Below are 17,579 nucleotides of genomic sequence, written 5' to 3' on the forward strand. Positions count from 1 at the left end.
TTCATTAATTCATTCAATAAACATTTATTGAATGTCTGCCAAGAATTGGAGATATAACCATTAATTCTATCCTCCTCTCAAAGCATTTTCTGTCTTTGTGCCCTGACCACAAGCCAAATTAACCAACGGTACTGTTAGAAAAAGGAATCAAATTCTCAGTAGTGAGTGTAACATAATAATTAATTATATATAATAAATAATTTTATATGAAATATAATAAAAATATATTAGCATCATGCCTTAAAATCATAGTGCGAGATCCATGATGAGAACACAAAAGAGGAAAGATGGGACAGATAAGAGGGTCTCATGCCTATATCTTTTATCATATGATCATTTGGTATCTGTTGGAGGAATGAATGAAGATGGAGCCTGACTTACAAGCAGAATACTAAATGCCACAGTTGAAGAAGAGCTAGAAAAACTCATTAGAAATGTTCTTTTTCAGTCAGCATTCCACTTCACATAAGGAGAAAAATTTTCAAAACGATTTCCATGAGAATAAAAAAAAAACGTTCACAATCTCCATAGTCAAATGATCAGAATCCCCATAATCTATTCATGAAAGAATTGCCCACATTTAATTAAACCAAAAAGATGCCACAATATTCCTCCCTTCCCAGTACTGGTTCTTCTAGTGCCTCAGGTTAGACAGCTAACAGAAACTGATTAGATGGCTCTCTCCATAGAGATTTTTTTTTTTTATTTCAGAATATTACCAGCGGGTGGGAGAGGTTAGGAGGGGATAGGAAAATTCACACCTAACGGGAGCGGCATGCACTGTCTGGGGATGGGAACACCTGTAGCTCTGACTTGGGTGGTACAAAGGCAATTTATGTAATCCATACAGATATTAAACACACACGCGCGCGCGCGCACACACACACACACACACAAAAACATACATCCTTGAGTGTGATGACCAGAAGTGTTTTCTCTTATTTTAGTTTTTTTTCTCTCTCTCCATTCAGTATGGCAAGAAGAAAATCAAATACATCGACTACAAAAAGCAGCACCTGTACTTCTACATGGGTGAGTCCGCCAGAGGCACATTCCTTACCATCCCATTTCCTTGAAGCCAGCACTTGTCAGCCAGAAGGCTGACTGCAGTTCTCTCACAGAAACCTGCCAGGTCTTACTGTTACTGGGAAAAGCAGCATGTCTTATTTCAGACTCACTAAGGTAGAAATCTGCAAAGGGAAATGGAAAAGCAAATAGGGGTTTCTAACCAGCATCTCCTCACTCTGTGTGGTGAGCAGGGAAGGAGGGAGATGCCCACAGTGGGGGGTGGGGGGGAAGGCGGCTGCCAGTCCAGGGATCCTGCACCCGGGACTCTCATCCTAGAAAGACAAAACACGTGTCAAGAGAAAAGGAGAGGGGTATTTGGGCAGGAAGGGAAAGGAGATGGGAAAACAATCCTGAAGCATTTAGTGTGACACCAGAGAAAGGAGAAGCCCAGGAATAAAAGGCATCTCCCACGACCCTGTGTGGAAGAAAGCTGGCTGCTCCATGGCCTACGTACAGCTGTGGAAGGCATGAGACCCACACAGCTGAGTGTGAACACGTAGGCCAGGCCCGAAAGAAAGAAAGGTAGCTGAGTAATTCTGATCCCAAGAAAAGAACGTCATGAGCAAAAAGCCTTTGCTCTTAAACAAAATCAAACTCATGGCAGCTCACAGATAGAGTTTTCAAGGAACCTCAAATCTGCCCATCTAAAACATGCAACACACTTGGGAAATAAACCAAAATCAGAGGAGGAAACAAACATTTGCTGTAGATCAGTGGGTCTCAACTAGGGGCAATTTTGCCCTGCAGAGGACATTTGACAGTGTCCAGAGTCGTTTCTTGGTTATCATACAGAAGTGGGGGGTGGTGCTGATATCCAGTGGGCAGAAGCCAGAGATACATTGTAAACATTCTACAATGCACAAGACAGCCCCTCATAACAAATAATCATCTGGCCAAAATGGCAACAGTGCTGAGGTTGAGAAACACTGGTGCAGGTGATCTGATTTGCCCAAGTGTCTGCCACTAGGGGCCACTTGTTACACGCCTGAGGAGGATGGTGGTGCGTGAATCTTCTGAAAGTGGGGGCTGACCATCCCTGCTGGCTCCTCCACAGCTGGAATCCAGCTTCCCCAACCCTACACTCCCTGCTCCCTCTCTTGCAGGAATGAGGACATTGGTGCCCCATTCTGAAAGGTAACTGGTCTCTAGCCTACATAGATGTTCATTTGCACAAGGAACATTTGTTGGAGTTTCTGTAATGAACTTTCCAGAGAAATGCATGTTTACCTCCCCCATCTGCAGTGGTGCAATATGCCTTGAGCTAATGAGGAATGAGTGAATGGCGTGGATTCACTGCAGAATGCCCACCGCACACACCACACTGCCCCCCAAGAGCTGTTTCACCGGGGACTTTCCCTGCAAATGCCAGTTTAGCATCTTGGGTGCAAATGAGTCCTACTCAAACTGTCAAAGAGAAAGAGAATTGGACATTATAAAAGGCAGCAAGACAAATTTTATTCGTGCCACTACAGTAGGGGAGAGAGACATCATTATAAGGTGAGCTTAATTCTGCTGAAACAAAAGGTAAGAGAGAGGCTATTTAAATGCTGGGGCAAGCTAAAGAAAAAGTACTGAAAGATGTTGGTGAGTTGGGTAGGGGTGGGGGAGTTCGTCCATGTGATTAGTCAGGCCATTTTGTCTGTTGACTAGGGCTTATTGAAGTTGGTCTCCTGCCCTCCCATAGAGACAGGGAGACAAAGTTCCTGTCCTGTTTGACAACTACATCTCAGAGGGATGGCTCTCAGGTCCTTGAGAAAGACATTTCTGGGTTATAGAAGATATATCTCAAAGGAAGAGAGGAAGGATTTACAATTATAACTTTTCTAAAGTAAATGCTCTAAGAAAAGGAGGTCACGTGCCTAAAGTCAGGTTTAGGCTGGAATAAACAGTAAATTCTTTTGGCAGCAATGAGATGTCTCAGGCAGAAACTTAAAGGGGGCTGGAGGCCTCCTAGAGACAGGACATTGAGCTTTTAGAAACTACGCTAGTGTTTGTTCAAGTTTCTTAGAGTGGGATGGATGAAATCATTTGTACTTAGAGTTTGCAGTCCTCAGAGGCAAAGGTTGAGACCTGGTCAAGGAGAAGAGGATTCAGAGGATCCAGACTAGAGTTTGGCCAAGGAGAGAGTCTTTGCTGAAAGTCAAAGGGTCTCCATAAGACTCCTGTGAGATCTGGGCAGCCTCGCTGGTACTGGGGGAGACATAGGTAAATACCTCTTTGACCAGGAAACGAGCACACCTTCTTTATTTCGGCCACCCTAACATATTGTGACAAGGCCCGATCCTAAGAATTTTGGGAGACTGAAGAACTTCAAAGACCTTGAAAAAATTTGAAATCTCAGAGCAGAAGCTCTTTAGAGATGCCTCCATCAGAAACGACTCAAATCTTCAAAGCTTCCCTAGCCTCTGTGATGGAGCTGAAACCTAGAGCTGCTGACCAAATTCCTGGTTCAGCTCCATGAACTTGGAAAGTCCAGTGGAGTCCAGGATGTGGACTTGTGTCCCTTCTCAGGGCCAGCACTGCAGGAGCGACATGATAAGGACATAACACTCTTGCTGACTCGCACTGGGGTCACATTCTAATCATTTATTCACCATGTCTTTGTTTCTTTTCAGTTGGGCTCCCCCTTCTCATGCCTGTATATTTCAATGTGAAATCCATGGAAATGATGTACCTTAGAAGAGACTGGGGGGTGAGTAACTTGGCTCATTCTCTGAAACCAACCAGGTAGAAGAGGGAAAATGAAAATGCCTGGTCCTCTTGAGATATAGCTTCCTTGAGCAGCAGGGCATAAGATTTAGCCAGTACCTGAAGGGACCCCGGGCCACCGAAGAGGAAATGAAATTATGTTCAGGGCATATAACTTTCAAGTGCTTTTCTCTGCAGGACATCGCCTGGGTTAGCAGCTTTTATATCCGACATTTCATCACATTTGGCCCTTTCTATGGAATCTTTGGAACCCTATTGCTCATGTATTTGGTCAAGTAAGAATATTCTCTTATTACCATAACCCAGGTGACCCTCTTACCCTCCTTATCAGAGCTATTTGTCTTTAGCAGAAGATCATGACTCCATGCCCCATTTCCTAGAACTGAGGTGTCTTCGAGCAAATGAGAAAAAAAGCAAACAAACAAACAAAAAAAAAAAAACAGTCGAACAAGACAAGCTCCTTGCAAGAAGTATTATCCTGATCTCCACTTTCCACTTTTTTCCTACTGGCTTGATTTCCAGTGAAGCATTTCAGTGGATGCCCAAGTCCCTTAAAACTGTAATCTATTAATAGTTAGATACATAATCTGTAGCAAAGGTAATGACTGGGCAGCATTTTTTTTAAAGTTCTTTTATGACTGGAGATTTTCCCAGAACCAAAGTGACCCCAGACTATTATTTTTGCCTGAATAGCCCTCTACAACTTTCCAATGTATTCCTCCCTCCTTCTGTTGCATTATTCTTCTAAATCCTAAATAATTGTAAGGATAATGGTAGCTACTCTGCTTCAGGTACTTTGTTGAAGGCTTTACATGTGTTATCTTATTTGATGTAATCTTCACACAACCTGCAAAGTAGATAGTATCATCTTCATTTTTCGGCTACAAGAATTGAAGTTCAAAGAGATTAAATGACATGCCTAAAGGTATGTAAGAGCAAGCTATGGCTAAAGCCAGTGCCAAACCAACACTTGAACCCAGCTCTATCTGGGTCCGCTTTGCATATGCCCTGGAGTTCCCCTGGTGTCTATGATCTTTGTACCAGAGCTACAGAAAACTTTAGCAGCACAGCTCTAGATGTCTGGCAGCAGGACAAGTCACATGGCTGAATGCTTAGTCTGTCATCTCTAATTATAAAGGACATAAAGGGCTTTCAAAGAGGAAAAAGAACGACCACCATTTTACTGGAAACTTTGAGCCTTTTTCATTTCCTCCAATACTCAGCCAGCTCTTCCAGGGGTTATGAAAGCCCAGTGATGTGGTTGCTACTGAAAAACCCCAAAGTGTGATCACCTGCTCCTTTTATTGCCCCCAAGGTTTCTTGAAAGTCCCTGGATTGCATATGTTACCCAGATGAGCCACATACCAATGCAAATGAGCACAGAGGAGAACCGGGACTGGCTCAGCACTCAGGTAATGGTGGAGAGAGAATCCTTCAAACCACACTGATTTAGAATCTGGTTACCTCAAATGATAATGACTCACTCTTAAAGAGTACGTGCCGTGGCAGGGCCAGGGACTGTCAAGTGCTCCACATTTATCTACATGAGTTATTATTTAATTATAAACATGAATGATTATTCTTACTTTACAGATGATAAAATTGAGGCACGAAGAAGTTGCATAACTTATATAAGGTCACACAACTAAGTGGGTGAAGTAGGTTTTAAACCTAGGCAGTTGGATTATAGGTCCTTTACTCTAAACCAAGGGTCAGCTCCACTCCAGAGGCCAAATCCAGGCCACTGCTTGCTTTTGTAAATACAGTTTTATTGGAACGCAGCCATGATCCCCCATTTAATATTCTTTGTCACTGCTTTCATGCTGCAACAGCAAAGTTGAGTAGTTGTGAAAAATGTTAAATATTTACTAACTGGTACTTTATAGAAAAAGTTTGCTGACATGAAATCAAACATGTTAATATCAGAATGATGATGCTATCTCATGTTTAGTAGCCCCAGGAAAATTCCACTGTACAAGCATGAGAAAATGAGAATGAAAAAGGCAAATAATGTCTTAAAAGTATTAAGAAGTAGTTTCAACCTTGTAGATTTCATTAAGGCATCCTGGGGAACCTCCAGATTCTCTGAACTACACTTTGAGAAACACTAACAGCAATAGCTGATACAGCATTCAAAATGGCAACAACCCCAGCCAGAATAAAACCTTTAAAAAAACATTGACTAAAATGGTATTCATAAGGGTTTTTAATCACGGCAGCATAGAGAAGCTATGAACTCCTTCTCAGGATAATGTTTTTAATGCATAAAATATATAAGACTACAAAGGAAACTGCTTAAATTGGAATGCACTTCCATGCAAAAATCCCTTGTATAGAACCTTTGAACCAATTACTTCTCATTTAGAGGTCCTTCAAGTCCACTGTATAGAAATGGTATTGTACCCCTGTAATCCCTACCACAATCCTACAACCCTATATCCATCTGTCAATATGCTCATTTATGACACCTCAGTCTTCCATATCTCAGGGTTCATAGTGACTTTTCCCCTCAAATCCTACATACTTTTTAATATAGATTGCCTTGTATGTACTTCTTAGCAAAATATCTAATTTCCTTCTTGAATTGTAAACTCTTGAGATTAGGGACTCTATATCTTTTATATTCCTCATAGTTTCTTACATAAAATAGATACTAACTAAACACTCCTCAAGTGATTGACTAAACAGAAGAATAAATAAACATTTTCTCTGTTTTACACTTGAACTCATTTATATTTAATGTAAGCTTTTTCTTTGCAGGTCTTGGCCACCTGTAATATTGAACAGTCTTTTTTCAATGACTGGTTCACTGGACATCTGAACTTCCAAATCGAGCACCAGTGAGTAACAGAAATATTCCATGACAGGGGCAAGAAAAGTCACTTATAACAACCCAAATGCAGTCTAGACTGGAGCCTTAGGCTCAGGGTCTCAGAGGGGAAAAAATGAATGAGGTTTCTCTAAAGGTTGCTATCTTTCCATCAGCATCAGTGGTAAGGGAGGGAAGAAAGAAAGGAAGGAAGGAGGCATTAACAATTCTGAGTATGGAGTGAAATCTTGGAAAAGTACCAGTGACTAAGTTTCCAGACACCTACAGGCTTAGGAATTTGTGATTGTTTTCTAGGTATTTTGTTTGTTGGTGAAAACCAAGAAAAATCATACCACTTGCATAACCAAGTTGTGTTGAAATTTAATTAGAACTTAAATACCTGTATGTTTAGAGCCAAAGTTACAAAATAATCAAAATGAAACCCAGTCTCTGATGCAATTTCCAAATGGTATCTGGCAATACTTTACCAATGGGTCAGTTATGTGGACATGCAACAAAGAAAGAGAAAACGATGACACTTGGAGAGCCAATCCCTTTGGAATATTCAGGGGAGGGACTTTTTGCATCCTTTTTATCTAAGGTATATCTGGGAGAGGCAGAGGAGAAAAGAGATCTTTTAGCTGTGCACAGGGTTCTCTCATCCTTTCTTTCATGTTAGTCCTTTAAAACCTCAGGAAAACAAGAAAGCATTATTATTATTCATATTTTACCAAACAGGAAGTTAAAACCCAAGAAGTTCACTGGCTGGTTGGTAGAAACCTTTAGTTAAGAAGCCATTATCTTATTCCTGTGCTAGGATTTTCCATATATACCCTGACTAGAACTTATTGAATACTCATCTATTCATCTATTCAAGGCTCAGGAGTTAGATGGACAGAAAGAAAGAGAGAGATAGACAGAGACAGAGAGGGGGGAGGGGGTATCTCCAGCTCTCCTAGCTAATTCAAAATGATAGACAAGCCATACCTTCATTTGACCTGCCCCAAAATAAACATATTCTATGGAGCTAACATTTATTCTATTAGCATTTTCCAAACATTTACCACCCACAGAGCTTGCAGAGGTGTTAAGAGATAAGATTAGACTATTTTAGCAAGAGTTTTTGAACTTCCCAGAAGCATTGTGCAAGGTCAAGGTTGGGTCAGCATTGTTGTTATAATTTTATTTGGTAATAGAGGAAAGAAAAGTCCTTTGGGCTTCTCTTTAGTTCCAAGTTTTTATTTCCTGTTTCCCTAGCCTGTTCCCCACAATGCCGCGCCATAATTATCACAAAGTGGCACCTCTGGTGAGATCACTGTGTGCCAAGCACGGATTGCAGTACGTGAATAAGCCCATGCTGACGGCGTTTGGAGATATTGTCAGGTAAGAACATAATTTCTCTCAGCTCACAGCTCTCACTTTTCTTCACTGCCAGTCCCCATACTACTCACTGGCTTGTGAGTCATTCACCCAACACCCATTTATTGAGGAGCACCTGTGTGCGCAGCATGGACACAAGACTCTACAGGGAACCATCTCAACAACAAAGATATTAATAACAATAATAATACCACTCACCTGTTGCCTTCTACAGGTACTTCTTAGAGAAAATGCCTTACTCCCTACTAAATTTCAAGTTTCTTGGAGCCAAAGATGTGTGTTATTTCCTTTTCTATCCCCCACAGAGCTTTGCACACACTTTAGAACTTACGTGGTGGGAGGGACTATGGAATCATCTGGTCCGGTGTTGCAAATGTAGATACTCGGGGTCCAGTGCGACATAAACCTGCGAATCAGGCTGGGCTGACTGATTAAGAATAGTCAAGTGTGCAGGAACCAAAAATCCACACTCATCCTTAGGTGTTCACATACAATTACCTAGAGAACACTGATTGTGCTGTAGGCTTGGAGACAAAACTTATCAGTGCAGGCCTGATCTGATCTAATTCCTGATTAATATTCCAACTTCAGACTCTCCATCACTCCCCTCCTGCCTCCCTGCCCTCTAGATACCCACCTTCAGTTGCTACAAAATTCCCTGCCATGGGCCATCTCATGCCTGTGTCACTTTTTTCTTTCAAATCACCATCTCCCCTCATATTACCTTGTCGATTCCCATTTACTCTCCAAGTTTCATGTCAAATGCCTTTTCCCCATGTCAGTCTTCTCTGTCCCTTTGGACTAAATGCATCACATGCTCTTGCAGCACCTGGTTCTCTTCATTTGTGGCCTTTATCACAATAATTTTTAAATAACATATAGGGTAACAAATTATGTAATACGTGTCTCTCAGGCTAGACCAGGAACTCTATGTGGACAGAACTTTAATCTATCCTAGTCATTGCTGTATCCCTAGAGCCCAGAAAAATTTCTTCCACCTTATAAAATAGGGCAGGTGGATGTATGTAGGATGAGTTGTTATACTGGTGTGTGGGCACAGAAGAAAATAAAATGAAAGAAAATCTCAATCTCCTCCATAAAGGAAAGGTAAACTCACCTGCTAAAAGCAATTTGGTGTATTTGACCCCCCTCCACTGGTGAACAGAGAACGGCATTTATCAGATATAGCTGGAACTGATGGTGTTGCCCTGAACCAGGCAGAGGAGTAAATTTCATGGAGAAGCCCCCTTTACATTATAATGTCGCCTGCTGATGACTTCATTTACTCCTCCCACAGGGCTTTGAAGAAATCTGCAGCTCTCTGGAAGGATGCTTACTACGAAACATGATGCACACATGTAATTGCATCTCTGAAGGGGGTTGGTGGATGTGCAAGAGCCCTTCCTGATTAACTGGGAATAATTAGCAGGACTGGCATATATGTGTGTGCAAGGAATGTGAATCCCCAGAACACCTAATAACTCCTTCCCTGAAGGTCTTCTCTGCAAATAAGAAGCCAGGAAACACAAGATGACATTGGTCAGGGTGGCAAAAAGGAAGTGGAAGCTCAATGTTATTATTTGTTCATTAGGATTTTAAACAAGGTGTTTGTTGTTTAGGGATTCATAAACATGTAGAAATGCTATAAGAGAAGAGCAAACACAAAATTGATGATCACTTGGGTAAAAGGGTGCTAGGTAAGAACAAAAACTTACCAGTGGAGTAAATTTTAATTTACTTAGGGTTGCCAGTGAATAAAAAGCATCATTTTTCTGAATTCACCATCTCAACTGATTTTTCTCACTCCCCCTTTGGTGACTGGTATTTGCACTGGTGAGGCATTGACTGTATTTCTCTTGCTCGTTCAACACCCTTCCAGAGGAGAACCAAAGACTGCTGCTTCTCATGGCTTCCCAGACTGCTGAGCACTGACTGAGTTAGAATTTGAATGACCTGTCCTGCAGGTTATCTTATCACCGTACTTCATGCTGTGGGGCTGGGCTCCATGGCATATGAATGAAGGCGGCTTAATCAACCAGTCTCCTGTTTTTTACACTACACGACTTCCAAGAGTTATGTCATAGCCCTACCCAAAACTCTCCGGTGGATTCCCATGACTCTTGGAACAGAGAGCAAACCCTGAGACTGCCCCACCTGGTACCACTCTGGCCCTTTCCCTCTGCTTCAGCCCACGGGCTGTCTTCAAGTCTTCATGCTCCCTTCTGCCACAGGGCCTTTGCTCCTGATCCCAGGGTCTGAACCACTTTGTCACGCTCCCTGCCCTCACTCCCTCTCACCTGGCCATGCTGCCACTCACCTTCAGATCTTAGCACCCTTATCACATCTTGGCATAGCTTTTACCCACCATCCCAGGGACGCTGCCCTGCTGAGTCAAGGTCTACTGTGATGTGATCTGTAGCAAGTACCACAGCTATAATTTTACATTCACTGGTATAATTCCTTAATTTGTTTGCCTTCCCCTGTAGCCTACAATTTCCATGACAGCAGGAACTGCCTGACATGTTGTAGACACCCAGTGAAGATGCACTCAAGGCAGGACGGCAGAAATGCATGGATGGATGCCAATCCTAAGGGGCTACAACTAAAAAAGTCCTCACTGGCCCCTCTCACAGAGATACATCCTTTTGTTTAAGAACTCACCAGGAAGTTTCTCCTGATAACTAGAAAAACTTTTAAAGTTTTCTATCATGAGAATTTTCTGATTATGAAAATATATTAATGTAATTCTTTCCAGTTAGGTAGAAAGATAAGTGTTATCAAATATAGGAGAAGCACTTCTATATTCTAATTATTTTTTTGTTTGTTTTATTGTGGTAAGAACACATCATGAGAGCTACCCTTTTAACATATATGTTAAGTGTACAAAACAGTATTGTATTCTGTAGGTGCAGTGTTGCACAGCAAATCTCTAGACCTTATTCATCTTGCATAACTGAAATTTTATACCCGTTGACTAGCAACTCCTATTTTTTTCTTCCTCCAGCCCCTGGTAACTACCATTCTATTCTGTGATTCTATGAATTTGGCTATTTTAGAAACTTCATATAAGTAGAATCATACAATTTTTGTTCCTCTGTGACTGGATTCTTTACTTCACATAATGTTTATGAGGTTAATTTATGTTATTACATATTGCAGGATTTCCTTCTTTAGGGGTGAATAATATTTCATTGTATGTCTATATCACATTTGTTATCCATTTATCCACTCATGGACGTTTAGGTTATTTCCACATCTTGGCTATTGTGAATATTGCTTCAATGAACATGGAAGTGCTAACTCTTTGAGATTCTGATTACAACTTTTTTTAACACATACCCAGAATTGGGATTGCTAAGTAAAATTCTTACCAATACTATGACCATGTACTATTAATAAGTTCTGAGCGACATCCTTCATGGATATTATTCCATTTAATTCTTATAACAGGACCATGGGACAGTTGCTATAAATAACCTCATGTTAGAGATGGAAAACCTTAGGTTTAGGAAGGCTAAGCAATTTTCCTGATGTCACAGGTAGGAACTGGTGGAGTAGAGTTCCAGACCCAAGGATATCTGAGTTCGCAGTCAAAGCTCTTTAATTCCCATGACAGGAAATCCAAACTAAAGGAGAATTAAATGGCAGGAAATCAAACCAGGTGAAATTCATCTTTTCTATGGCTATATTTCTATGGCTTTCCCTGATTCCCTATTTCTTGTAAAGTTTTACTTTTATTGGCAAAATTAAGCAATGAGAATTTGCCTGCACTTTCAGTTGGGCATTAAATAAGGGTGACTGGATTAGAAGTCAGGAACCTAAATTTTAATTTCAGCTTATTAATTTAGTACCCTAAAATGAACTTGGCCAGGTCGCTTACACACTTCATAGCTCAATCCCCATCTTTGTATAGGGCTGGGACATAATATTGCATGGTCTGTGTGCATCATTGCATGTTGTGACAATGAAATGAATAAGCCAAAAGGAATGACTTTATAAGCAGGAAACACCCATTCAGATTCTAATTATTGTCATTATTATTGTGATGAGAGTTTCTCCCCTCCCAGAGCCACTAAAAGCAAAAAAGGCCACAGAATGACACAGACCCACAGAATGGGCATCTTTCCTCAGATGAAAGGCTCATGAGTCACAAATGAATAAAATGATTTCTCCTGTTACAACAAGTAACGCGCATGAATCACATTCCACTTCTGACTGTACTTAATTCCCTGGGACCAGAATCCAGCTCTCAGGCTGGGGAGGAGGGTAGAAAGCCAGGGTTCTAGTTATCCACACTCCTGGCTGATCATGGAAGTGTGCAATCCTTATTGTTGAAAATCTTACTAATGCTATACAACATAAATATACCATTTGTTGCTTAATCAGTGTATAATACTGGAATCTCTTGACTGCTTCCTGGTTTGTCATCCACCCTCCTAAAAGTGCAGAAAGTATAGGAGATTGAACTTAAATTCTGTAGAAGGCAGGGATACACTCAGGCACTTTTTCTTTCCAGCATTATTTCTGAAACAGACAGGAAGGTTTAAAGAATTTTAACAATTCCATCCCCTAGATGGTGCGTACCACATCCATTAGGTGTGAATATCCCCATCCTCTCCTCCCCCCTCCCATCTGCCTGACACGTGCTAAGTGTTGCTAATATATGTGCATTTAAGTGTTGATCAGTTAACACCAATTTGATGGTGAGTACATGGGGTGCTTGTTTTTCCATTCCTGTAAAAAAAAATAAAAATACAAAAAAAAATAATTTTACACCAGACAACAATGTAGCAATCAGTTGAGTTCAACATTAACATTTTAGTAAATTTGCTTCATCCCATATATATTTATCTATCCATCTTTTAATTTATCCAATAATTTATTTCATTTTTAAATACGATGTAAGTTTCCTGGGGCTTATTTTTATAATTAAAACTCAGATTATGCAGACAACAAAGAATATTTCTGCTCTTCAATAAGGAATTGGTGAAAATTGTGTGTGGCAGCTTCATCTCTAAGGGAATATAATGTAGTTACCATTTCTGCAAAATTATTAACTCAAAACAGAATAAACCTTTTCTTACATATATGTCTTGCATTAATTTTCATTTATTCATGTTGCCTTTATGTTCATGATTCCCCTTCATCTGCAACACTTACTGAGCACCTACCATGAATCCGTCACCGGCCCAGGTGGTGTGACAAGAGGCAGAAGCCCTACCTCTAGTTTATATTCCCATGGAGAAGGCCGTCAATAAACAAGTAAATGGAAGGAAAACCAAGATGATTATGTATAATTATGCAAGAGAGAATGGTAAGCAGTGGACTAGATTACTTAAAGGAGTCAGGAAAAGGTGAGTCTGTGAAGAATGTTGAAGGAGGCTGCCGTGACAGCCTGATGAGCAGGATCATCAGAGGCAAGTGCAAAGGCCCTGAGGCAGGAACAAACTGTTCAAAGAACAGAGCAGGACACTTGCTGTGACTGTGGAATAGTGTGCAAGGTTGTTTCCTCGCTATCCCACTTAAACTTCATTTCTTCATGATTGATTGATATAGCTTTGCCTTTCTGACAGCATTCAAAATAATTTTCTATTATTTACACAAGCATAGTTTTCTCTAGGGAGTTTTCCTAGACTTAAATTACCAGGTTAATTCTCCCTTTATAAGCTCCTTTGCCCTGTGCACCTCACTGGCACAACTGATCTCCTCCTGTGCCAACCACTAGACTGAAAACTCCTGGAGGGCAGTGACTCTGTATACTGTTTTTCATCAATTTATCACCAGCCCTTAGTCATTGTTTGACATAAAGTGGGTGTTCAATAAATGTTTTAATAATTAGTTATGTATTTAGAGCAATGGTAGAAAAGCCTGGAAAGTAAAATTGGGTTTATATTTTTTTTTAAATCATCTGAAATGCTAGGCTGGAAAGTATATGCTTGATTTCATCACCACATGGGTCCACAGAAAAGAATGTGAAGGAAACTGTCGTGAGATTCAGATGGGCAGGATCACAAGAGGCAAGTGCAAAGGCTTTTGAGCTAGGGAATGGAGCAACTGGAATTAGACTCCAGAAAGACCCATCATAAACCACACAAAGGAAAGAGTGGAAGAGGGAGTAGCATGGAGGTGGGGAGATCAGCTAAGTGGCTATTGCAACAACCTGGGTGAGAGAGACGAGAACCTGAGTTCGACTGGTGGTACAAATATGAAAATCAAAGTAATAAATAAAGACACACCATGGAGACTGGAACATGGTAAGGAATTAAACATCTGGGGAACCTAAAAACAGCCCAAAATTTGGATTGTGGGTGCTGACAAAGTAGAGGAGAAGGAAAAGTAGATGATGGAACAAACACAAAGGGTTGCTTTTAAACGCCTTGAGTTTACGGTATTAAAAGAAAAAAGAGATGTCTAGGAGGTAATTAGAGAAAATGTCCTTCTGGAACTTGGAAAGGAAATCAGGATAAAATAAGAGATACCAACCTGGACATACTCTCCAGAGAGTTCACCAAGAAAAAAGTATAGAGAGAGAGAGTTGATTTGACAGAGAATCTTAAGGATGTTTTCGCTACAAAGGAGAAAGGAGAAAAGGAGTCCAGAAAATATTTTTTAAAAAAGATTGGCTGAGACCTAGAAGGAAAGACAAGAGAAGGTAGGATGCAGAAGGTGGGAGAGGAAACAGGTAAGAAGTGGCTGATAAACAAAGACAAATACTGAGACAAGGCATTGTAGACACAAGCCTATTTAATTTTGTGTTTGACTAACTTTGTTGAATTTGAAAAAGTTGAGTTGTGTTAATATCAAGAAGGAACTAAACACCCAGGCTGAAGAATGTACTGAAATGTTGCCACTGTATTCTGAAAGGATTATTTTGCTGATGTTTGGAAGTATGTTATTGTTTTTAAAAATACAGATAAGGATCTTATATTTGTATACCACCAAAATATTTTTATAAAATGGCACAAACATAAAATTTTAAAATTTATGTGAAACATAAAGCTACATGGAGTAGGATTCTCATCCTCCATAGTGACTGACCCAGGATCTACAGCTGCCCCAGGCCCCACCTGGCTACAGTGAGAGAGGAGGGGATCAATATCTCAGCATATCACAGTGTCCCAGCACATGGGTTGGGAGTTTGGGCTTCTGGTCTACACCACTGACAGGGTACCTGTCTGAATTTCACTGCTAGTCCTACAGGCAGAGACAGTATGCAGACAGTTCACCCCTATGAGTTATCAAAACATTGAGACAGTACCATGTTAGTCAGTAAATAGCCACTCCCCTAAGTCCCACAACTCTCTCCTCTGCCAACCTGCCCCTTCTGCCAGGACACCCCCACCCCCACCTGGCCTGCCCCAGAATCAGGGTGGGTGGTAATTTTCCATACCTTTTGGGCCCTTGTTCAATGTACTGAGAAAGAAGTTTATTTACAAAAGACAAAAATGCTGTCCAAAATCAAATTTAAACTCCAGGCCTTGGATAATTTGACCTTGACCATTTCAACACAGCCTATAAAGCATCCCAATTGAGAGCAACAACCATGCCACAAAATGTCACTATGTAGTAAAGGAAACAATAAATAAACCTTTTTCTCATGATAAAGCGTTCCCCAAATTCCTGGTAATTGCTACCCAGGATCCAACTATCATTCAGATACACTTTGCTCAGTGGGGCCAAGAAAATGCCTCAGCAGATGGAATTTTTAAAGCCTGTAATTTGAAAGCTTTGCTTAGTCAATTGAGGAAGTTTTCACAGGAGCAATGTGGGTCCCCTTCTCTTTAAAACAAACCCAAACATTGATTCACACCAAGAGAATGTACATGATGACACATGCTTTATTGGGGAAAAACTAGGCAGAGCTGAAGAGACAAGAAATGAGGTTGAAATGGGGAATTTCTAGCCATGGGATGTAGTAAGCAGAACCCTGCACTTGGGTTCTCTTAATGGTTATACCAGTTAATACTCCTAACTCAACGTCTGAGCAAGATGGCTGACCAGAGACACCGGGTGCCAGAGCATCTCAGCAAGAAGGAGAGGTTTTGGATGAAAAAGAAAAAACAGACAGAGAAACATAGATTGTATGTGAGTCTGAAGGAGGGGTGCCAGAGCCTTTGGGAGACTCCACAGGAAGAAATTGTAGTGCAGAACAAGAAGGATCAAGGTATTGGCAAAGACGAACCCCCAAGAGGCTTGGAGTCCAGCAGGAAGGGTGGGGGGAGTGATTTGTTTCTCCCTCCCTTGCATATCTGACAGTCAGTGGAATCCCGAGCTACTGGAGAGACGTTCTGCTCCCGTGAACCCAGGGGCTGCTGCCACCTATGGTCTGGGAACTTCTTGTGGACAGGGCACCAGGCTCCCAGGGCCCTCGGCCAGTTCCCACCACCCCAGACCTAAGCTAGGACAGCAGATGCCATATTGCTTCTCCACCCACCGTGCATCTTTGTCCTCCCCAGGGGGTTTCAACTCCTCGGGTTTCATCCTGCTCATTTCTACACAGACATTTCCCAACTCCTGCCCAGACTATGGGAGCCACCAGGGCCCAATGGGTCCCAAGTGATCTTCATGACTTCAGAGCCTGGACATTCTGGGTGGACTGCCTCCCAGAGAGAGGGTCAGAGATGACCAGAGTGTTAGCATTCCTCCATACAGGCCCTTTTCCTCCCCTTCCTCTCACCCACCGTGGCTGTGAGAGAGACAATTGTGCCACCACACCGAGTCTTCCACAGAGAGTGGGGCTCAGGCCTTTCCTCTTGCTGCCCTGCAGTGATCTGAGGGGTGCTCAGACTGTGAACTCGCTGCTTGCCAGCCCTCCATGGTGCTGCTTGCCTGGTAACTCCATCAGAGTAGGGCATGCCCCGAGGCAGAGGGACGCTGATCCTGCTAAGCCCCACCATGGACGACTTGGGACCAGCATGCTTCTCCCTGGCATGGTCAGGGACTGATCTTCTTGGTCTCAGAAGGTGAGGGAACCTGCATGGGCAGATCTTGGGGGAGGGTTCAGTGTGGGTCCTAGCTGCGGCATGCTCATGGGGCACCCCTCCCACCCCCATGGGAAGGCCACACTCTCAGCTCAGGCTGGGATACTGGGTGGGGAAACTCCCAGCCCACAGCAAGTAATGGGGGAGCTCGGCTCGATTAGGCTCCTGCCTATCGTCAGGAGCTAAAGAAAAACTATAGAGCAGAGGAGGGGGGAAGGGAGCGAGGCCCACTGCAGACTGCCAGTTTGTGAATCTCAGATGGACCTGCCTCCACAAGCCGACTTTCTGGTTGGGTGGGGCCACTTCAGCCCCTCCCTAGCAGATCCGCCCAGAAGCTGGCAGCAGACATTTAATCACTGCCAAAACTGCTATGTCGCCAGCTTTTGTGGAGCTTGAGGGCAATCTCGCCCAACCCAGCCCTGCCCAGCCAAATTCCCCCACCCATCTCTGCTGTGGCAGAGAATAAGGACTCGCCAGGAATTTCCAAGGTCCCACCCACCACCTGGGGCATTTGAGTGCTTCTCTGGAGGGAAAAGATCTGGTCAAAGGACCCAAAAACACATTGCAGCTTGTTCCTTCTAGCAAGCCCTCCTACTGACAGGGAGGTCAATTTCTATGTCCTTTAAAGCATT

The 17,579-nt window shown here is 42.1% G+C and overlaps 1 protein-coding gene across 1 annotated transcript in view; it reads left to right on the forward strand.

Annotated features, from left to right (window-relative positions):
• Positions 1-9,315, forward strand: part of LOC138384981 (fatty acid desaturase 2-like protein FADS2B) — a 29,182-nt gene extending 19,867 nt beyond the window's left edge. Inside the window, exons 6-12 of the mRNA XM_069470618.1 lie at positions 972-1,032; positions 3,684-3,760; positions 3,955-4,052; positions 5,093-5,189; positions 6,538-6,617; positions 7,844-7,969; positions 9,264-9,315. Of these exons, the coding sequence (XP_069326719.1) occupies positions 972-1,032; positions 3,684-3,760; positions 3,955-4,052; positions 5,093-5,189; positions 6,538-6,617; positions 7,844-7,969; positions 9,264-9,315 (591 nt within the window). The remainder of the gene's footprint in view (positions 1-971; positions 1,033-3,683; positions 3,761-3,954; positions 4,053-5,092; positions 5,190-6,537; positions 6,618-7,843; positions 7,970-9,263) is intronic.
• Positions 9,316-17,579: the final 8,264 nt, after the last annotated feature.

This window comes from Eulemur rufifrons, chromosome 6 (genome assembly GCF_041146395.1).
Source record: "Eulemur rufifrons isolate Redbay chromosome 6, OSU_ERuf_1, whole genome shotgun sequence".
Lineage (NCBI taxonomy): Eukaryota > Metazoa > Chordata > Mammalia > Primates > Lemuridae > Eulemur > Eulemur rufifrons.